Raw genomic sequence first — 8,344 nt, 5'->3', positions numbered from 1 at the left:
GCTAAATGTTCCCCAGCTGGTGTCTAGCTGTCTGTCTGCTGGTTGCTGTGCAGCAACTTTTTACTGCTTTTTATCTGAACACGGGACTGATAAGAGCGGGGTGGGGAACCTCCGGCCTCCGGGCCGTACACGCAAAAAAAATCCACTAGCAAAAAACACAAAAGAATCTAGACTGACTGTTTTTCCTGGCCACAGTCAGGGTCCTTGAACACAACACGAGCGGAACGTGTCATCACGTGGTCACGTCATGTAAAAAAACTTCAATATAACTTCAATATAACAGAGAAAGGTGGATGCGGAATGTCTTCACTTTCCAGGAGAAATGGACGAACGATTATTTCTTTGTGGAAGTAAAAGGCCAGTGAGCCTAGTTTGTGCGGACGCGCTTGCAGTGATGAAAAATTATCTCGAGCATCATTACTGCACGAGCTGAAAGGACGAGTGTTTGGATAAAGTTAACGCTCTTCGGCGGAGTTTGGCCCAACAAGCAGCTCTCTGCAGAGCGGAACATACAAACATGGACAGATAGAGAGGTAGACCCCCACACCAAGAACACACTGTTCCACCACTGCTGTGCAGTTATCACTGCTGTGCAATACTCACTTTATTTATATCAACCACTTGGTACTTATATTTTTATTCTATTTAATTATTGTGTACTGCCTTTTTACTTCATATGTTCTTCTGCTGTGACGAGATACATTTTTCTGTTATGCTTTTTTTGCACATCATAAAAGAAAGGTGAAATGAAGGTGTCTTAAAAATATGGCCCTCTGTGTTGTAAAAAATAAAATGGCTCTTGATAGGAAAAAGGTCCCCCCCCCCCCCTGCTCTTAAACAATAAACAATGCATATTAACTAAAGTTGTCAGATGAATGTAGTGGTGAAGTAGAAGTATAAAGTAGCATGTGAATGTACATAATTAAAGTATAATTAGCATGTACAGTAAATGTTGTTTTTTGTTATTTGGGTGAATTACTCCTTTAAATAAAGCCCATGTTGATATAGTTAGCACCTCTGCTCCACCCTCCTTCCACAGACACTTTCACATGCTCTCCCGCTGTCTCCTCTGAGCCACGCTGGTCGTATTAACTGCTGTTCAGCCTGCGATCTGCTTCACATTGAGAGGATCAAAGCCTGAGGGCGAGCCGTGAGGCAGCAATGTGTTTCCACAGGGGAGTCCTCTCCCTGGGAAAGTGCAATAGGTTAGAATATCAATGAGACGTGCCTGAGAGCGTAGCCGCTCACCTGTTGTCTGACTGCGGCTCTGGCTCTGTGTCTGTGCGGTCAGAAACCCTGTTTCCCAGCAAACATTATGACACTGAATAAATCATGAACACATTACAGTACGTGTGCAGGAGGAAGGCTGGAAGAGCAGACCGTCATGACTGTTTCACATCCAGGTGGAGGAAGTAATCAGGCCCTGCACTTCAGTATAAGTACTTATACCACAATGTAAAATACTCTGTTACAAGTCTGCATTATGTTACTTAACATAATTCATCATCAGAGATTAAGATACTGGCTTCTCCAACAGTAACATTTCTATTTCCTGATTTTGTTTTGGCCTGTGTGATCCTGCACAGCCCATTTGGACACCCCGTGTTTCCAGATGTGAAACAAATTGGCACGCAAAACACAGCGTGCTGCAGCCATGGAAGCAAGCAAACTGGATCAACAGAGAGAACTTTACCCGAATATACCCGACCTAAAACACCTCGCACTTTTTCTAAAAAGCTAAATGAGCAGAGACGTAGCTTAGAGACCATTTTTAGACGAATGCCAAGTTGGCTAATTTGACTACTTGATCCCAGCTAGTAGTAGGGATGCACATTTGAAGTCATTTCAACATATATTGCTGACATATTCAGTTGAGTGACGGCTTCTGAGTGAAAGCTCTGCATCTGGTTAAATAAACCAATCACAGCCCGTCAGAGTTAACCATCAACAGTTTTGTGGTAAAAAGTTACACATTGCCCCTTTAAGACTCTCGGGTCTCTGCTAGAAACAAAACTGAGGCAGGAAACGGAAACATTCAGTTGATCCAGCTGTTTTCTCCCTCTCTCCCCTTCCTCCTCGAGTCTATCTGTTTCTGTCTCACCCTCTCCCACATATCAAGTGTCCGGGGGAGAAGAGGAGGGAGGGGGGGGGAGGGGGTTCAAACAGGTGTCTGCCTGTCCCAGCAGCCTGTTGGTTGGTCTGCTACAGGTTTTACCTCAGGCTCCCAGCTGCTCACACACACACACACACACACACACACACACACACACACACACACACACACACACACACACACACACACACACACACACACACACACACACACACACACACACACACACACACACACACACACACACACCTCTCCTTCCATGACATCTGAAAATTCCTATGGATTACTTGTAATTCTTGTGACAGATGGACAAATGGTGGTCGTGGTGGAGTGTACGTGTGTACGTGTGTGTGTGTGTGTGTGTGTGTGTGTGCACTTTCACTGGGGCTGTAACCCGACCACCCGGCCACCTGCAGCAGACGGCTGAGAAACCCACAGAAAAGGGGAACACACTCTCTCTCTGTGTTATTGACATGTCTACTCGAGCAATGTACAGAATGTACAGGGGATAGACAAAATAATGGAAACACCCCGTGGGAAAAAACGGACATAACTTATTTCCAGATACACGGCCGACACTGCAGTTACAATGTTTTTGAATGCAAGAATAGCAGCCTAAAATGTTAAAATAAAAATGATTGATGTGTGTTTCATCAGATTTATGAATGAATCATAAAAGCACTCTTTGAAGATATAATCTTCTTTTTCTTTAGTTGTTTCTTCTTGTCGTCCAACTCTTTGTCCCCTGCAGCTCTGAAGAAGCAGTCATCAGACATCAGGTGTTTCCCTTTCTAATCGTTTCTACTGTTGTGTCGTGAGCAGTCGCCAAAGATGGAAAGCACCTTCTTCATCCGTCATTAGTTCTGTTTCCACACCGGAGGATATTTCAGATTTGTTTTTACATTCTCTTTAATGGCGACATAATTATGGTTATAGAAAACACAAAGAAGTGTGAAGACATCTATAACTCTCTAATAACATTTAATAACATTTACACGTCATGCAGGACGTGAAAACCCTGAAACTATTTTCTTTTTATTGATTAAAGTACTCACCAACCCAACATAATAAATACAATACAAATAATAATAATAATAATTTAATTAAGACGATACAAAAAGAAAAATTAACTTAAATATCACAATTTAAGAAAGAAAACATATTAATTATTTATGGTAATATTATTGGTTACTTCATCATTATTTAAATCTTTCAAAACCACACACACACACACACACACACACACACACACACACACCGAGAGACATGACTGATGAGACAAAGTGATGAAACAGAACTACACACACACACTGCTTCACACAACACACACCTACAGCCATCAGGTAGCACAGGAGGCAGATGTTGCTGTCTCCACCTTGGCCACCTGTCAGTAACAGAGTGGCTTGCTGACTGATGGCTGATGGGAAATGGGCCTGTTGCATGCTGGGGGAACGAGCTGATGACAGCATTGGCTGTTCTTCCCCTGCAGTCTGCCATGTCAGGGCCCCTGACACCCACAATGAGTCATCGTGGATGTTAGAAAAGCTTGTAGAAAACTTACAATATTGAACTAATTTTCTTGTGAAACCGAAGTTAGAAAACACTTAAAGTATAAATAAATAAAGTACGTTTTCGAGTGTGGTCGTTCTGGTGTACCGAGTCATAACGGGTCCAGTCCGGCCTCCTGTGGCCAGAAGATTAAAAAAACGCCGCTGCACCTCCAGCTGTTGTTTTCCAGCTTTGCTCACTCAAACTTGCCAAACAAAGGTGAGACTTTACAGAAGTATTTCAAACAGTATGTTGAGTTCACGTCTGGTGAACTTCTTTACCCAGATTAAGTGCAGCACACAGTCCTGGACTGTCTCCCAAACAGTTGAGTGAGTGATGAAGAACACCCATATTTATCAGTGCAGCTTTAACTTGTCTAACGCGAGTATAAACTGCTGTTCCTGTCATGCAAAGTTCATTGGTGTTGGGTAAAACCAGATGTGCTTGGTTAATGTTTGTAATTTTTTGCAGTGTGCAGCTCAGCCACCTGTGCCTCCATGTGAGGAGGAGGAGGAGGAGGAGGTCTGGATGGTGGGAGGAGGAGGAGGAGGAAGAGGAGGAGGGAGGTTGATGCCTTGGCCTCCGGATGTCTCCATTTCAGACTTGAAGGCCTCAATAAAACACACGCTCCTTCTCAGCATGCAAAAAATACACACAATGCACAATAAGCAACATGACATGTCAACACATCTCGCAGACTCAGGTTCAGTCGCAGAGCGTGACACGGAGGTCCTAATGAGACGTCGACACTGTGGCACAGTTTGGACGTAACAAGACTCGAACTGATGAAATGATGTCTCTGTGAGGAAGAGCTGCACACACACACATCTCTGGAGCCTCACAACTCTACTGTTGTTTCAAGTATCTTGAAGGTCTTTAACGTTCCTTCCTGCGTCTTTTGTTCCGTGTGATTAAATGGTCGGACGCTCTGATGTTTTCTTTTACATTTCAGATGTGAACCCTTTCCTGCAGACAGATGAGGCGAAGATCAGACGCCATAAAACCGTCAGCAACTTCACGGGATTGTTTTTTCTTTTGATCCTTTGAACACATGAGCTGCACAGTACAGGAAGTGGAACAAGATACCAGAGGAAAGAAAAGCCATGTACTGTACCGTGTTTCCCTCCTGTGATATCATGCGAGTTACTTCTAACTGCGTGATTTAGAATAAATGATCTGCATTCAAAATGTCCAGCGGGGAGGAAGTACTCAGATCCCTCACAGTCCCCTGTGACTGTTATATTTAATATCATTCAATTATTATTGCATTTATGTAAAAGCAGAATTGTTTTAAATCATTAAAAAGGAGACGCAGCAAATCTTCATGTTTGTAAAGCTGGAACAATTCAATGTCTGTTCTATCAATCAACTAATTGATTAATTGACTAATCGTTACTGTACTCGTGTAAAGCTGTCGGATACATGCAGAGCGGTAAAGAGTTCAACATTGTAAGTACCTTTAAATGAACTTATAATGTATAACTGAACTCTAAACCCATTTCTGATCATCGAGTGACGCTGTTCAATTCAACAAACCAACGAGCGTCTGAACCTTAAAGACGCTTTGACCAGCTGTTGATCCCTTTTTCCCCTCTAAGCAAAGGAACACCTGGATATAACATCTGCATTTATAATGCACATCGCTACGAATCAGCACACAGACAAAGAGAGACGTGACAGTGTCTCACAAACCAAATTCTTTTCAACTGACAATGAGAGACAATTTATTCCGGCTTGGCCTTCAGTCGATACTGTCAACTGATGCGGTTTCTGCTTTTTAATACTGACATGTCTCTTTTATTGTAATTACTATAACGGTGGAGGCCTTTCAGCCTGCAGGGGACCAAGACAAATCGTCCTGCCTGCTCTCGGTACTGGACACTTATTATATATATATATTATATATTATATATTATATATTATATATTATATATATAATATATATATATCCTATATATATATGCCTATATACTATAGCTATATATTATATATATTCTATCTATTATTTCCCTCTTCTCTCTCTTCTCTCTTCTCTCTCTCATCCTATATACTCTACTATATCTCCTATATCTCTATCCTCATCTCTCTATCTTCTCTCCTCTTCTCTCTCTATCTCTCCCTCCTCTCTCATCTCCTTCTCTCTCTCTCTCTCTCTCTCTTCCTCTTCTCTCTCTACTCTCTTCTCCTTTCTCTCTCTCTCTCTCTCTCTATATAATATATATTATATATTATATCGGCCACATGTTCCTTCTCTCAAACACTATTTCAAAGAGATAAACTCATTAATGCATCAATAATAATGCAAGAATAGAATATATGAGCCTGTGTAATGAGTACTTTTAATTCACACACATTTATTTTAGGAACATACCTTGTATTCACGTCACACTGGGCTCACTGACCCCCCCCCCCCACTGTGAAGATAAAGAGGGGGACAAGCTCTCTTTGTGTCTCACAAGTTACTTTCTGCGTGTTACACACAAAATCACAAACTGTATTTATTTGTATGTGTTGAAAATGTTCCCTGAAGCATCAGCTCTGGGGGTTAACCTGGAAGATTTAAGGCTGTCGGGGGGTCAGCGGCAGAAGTCCAACATTAAAAGACTCAAAGCAGAATATATTTAATAATTGAACACTGTGAAAAGACCCATTCTGCATCATGAATACTTTCATTTTGATACTTTAAGTGCATTTTGAATTCAGGACGTTAACTTGTAAAGGAGCATTTCTACTTTCACTTAAGACACACTTCTCGTCTTACACGCTTAGAAGTCCAGAGGAAAAAGAATTATTAGTAACTTCATTATCAACGATAACGTCAAAAGGAAAACAGGCAATAGTTTGCTGTGTGCTGAGCCACAGGTCGTGTGAGGAAGATGTGATGAAAGGCTTCTACGTTGAGCTGAGAGCGAAGAGTCAGAGCACCACCGTGTGGCCCGAGACACTCTGCTCTCAAACTGAAGTTCATCAGGAGAACTGTTCCAACAGGAACAGGACACACGTCCTGTTATTAGTGAGAGACGAGGATCAAAGAGCAACACAGCAACATATACATATACATTATTATATATACAATACATATAGATATATATATACAATATATATCTATATATATAGATATACAGATATATTATAGTATTGTAATTAATACATATAACATATATATTATATATATATATATAAATAATAGTGTATATAGATATATATATATATATATATATATATAGTATATATACTATCATATATATATATATATTATACTATAATATATATATATATATCCATACCTACATATATAAATATTGTATATATTTATATATAATATATATAGTATTCTAATATCTACTAGATACATACATACATACATATATAATATATACATATATATAATATATATATCTCTGTACTTATATATATATATACATATACATATATATATATATATATATATATATATATATATATATATATATATATATATATATAGACATACGTTTGTCCAAAAGATACCCACTCTCACTCTCATAAAGAAAACAAATAAACACATTGTTTATACGACAAGAGACAGATTACCCAGATTATTAGAAGGGAAATTCACTATTGAGGCTATTTTATGGACTTTGTTATTATTATATCTGAAGAACTGCTGCTACAGCCAGGTGTCAATAAAGAAACGTGGACAGGTGTGTTTACTGTTCCTGTTCAGGGTCGGTTATAATCAAAAACAGAACTCAAACTGCAAACATTTCCCGTTGTGAAAGCTTAATAACGAAACAAAGCCTGTTGCAACGCAGAGAAAGAGAAGCAAAGACGAATCCTGATGCAACAGCAGTTGACACTAGACAGGTCGGGACATTTCCACCTTGTGAAAGCAGTGGTGGAAAGTACATTTACTCAAGTACAAGTCATTTGACTACTTCTACATACTTCTACTACTCCACATTTCAGAGGGGAATATTGCAGTTTTTACTTCTATACATTTTTGACTGACAGCTGGAGTTACTTTACAGATTAAGAGTTTACAAACTAAACAAATGATCAACTCGATACCACTCGTTCATGTACGAAACCTTTTAGTATCTGCCGCTACTGTGGCGTTTATTTCCCCGTGTGTCCCCTGGGAATTATTATTTTTATCTGTGACTGATGTGAATGTGTTTGTGTCGTCAGCGCCGCGGTGGCTGTACAGCGAGAAGTCACCAGAGACCAGGCAGAGCACGTTGGCGGAGTACTTCCAATCCCTCATCAACCTGCCGCCTCACATCTCCCGCTGCCATCAGCTCACCAACTTCCTCGAGGTTCGACCCGAGGATGAGAACCCACCCACCCAAAACACGTCAGTACATCGCACACGTTACAGCGGATGTGTTAGACATGGGAGATGCACCACTTCAAAGGTAGTACGTCAAACAAACAGAAATAACTCATTAAAAATGATCATTTTCTCTTTAGACCGAAAAGAAACGAGACGTTTGTGGTCTCCAGGGAGTTGGCGAGAGGCAACGCATCAGGTAAGAGTCATTTTAAACCACTTTACCAAATCCACTACATGCTGCTGTCTTCCCCGAGGTCATTTAAAGATTTTACATTTGCACTTCTTTAATCGTCTAAATCTACTGTGTTTTTGTTTTTAATGAAAATATATTTATGCTAATAACTTGAGTGTTCGACCTCTCAGAGATT

At 40.2% G+C, this 8,344-nt stretch overlaps 1 protein-coding gene across 1 annotated transcript in view; it reads left to right on the top strand.

Annotated features, from left to right (window-relative positions):
- Positions 1-7,334: 7,334 nt before the first annotated feature.
- ncf1 (neutrophil cytosolic factor 1) overlaps positions 7,335-8,344 on the top strand; it is a 3,395-nt gene continuing 2,385 nt past the window's right edge. Inside the window, exons 1-3 of the mRNA XM_029448334.1 lie at positions 7,335-7,997; positions 8,114-8,172; positions 8,340-8,344. The exon at positions 8,340-8,344 is cut by the window's right edge and continues 118 nt beyond it. Of these exons, the coding sequence (XP_029304194.1) occupies positions 7,696-7,997; positions 8,114-8,172; positions 8,340-8,344 (366 nt within the window). The 5' untranslated portion in view covers positions 7,335-7,695. The remainder of the gene's footprint in view (positions 7,998-8,113; positions 8,173-8,339) is intronic.

The sequence above is a fragment of the Cottoperca gobio genome, chromosome 14 (assembly GCF_900634415.1).
Source record: "Cottoperca gobio chromosome 14, fCotGob3.1, whole genome shotgun sequence".
Classification (NCBI taxonomy): Eukaryota; Metazoa; Chordata; class Actinopteri; order Perciformes; family Bovichtidae; genus Cottoperca; species Cottoperca gobio.
This window is presented reverse-complemented; position numbering and strand designations above follow the sequence as displayed.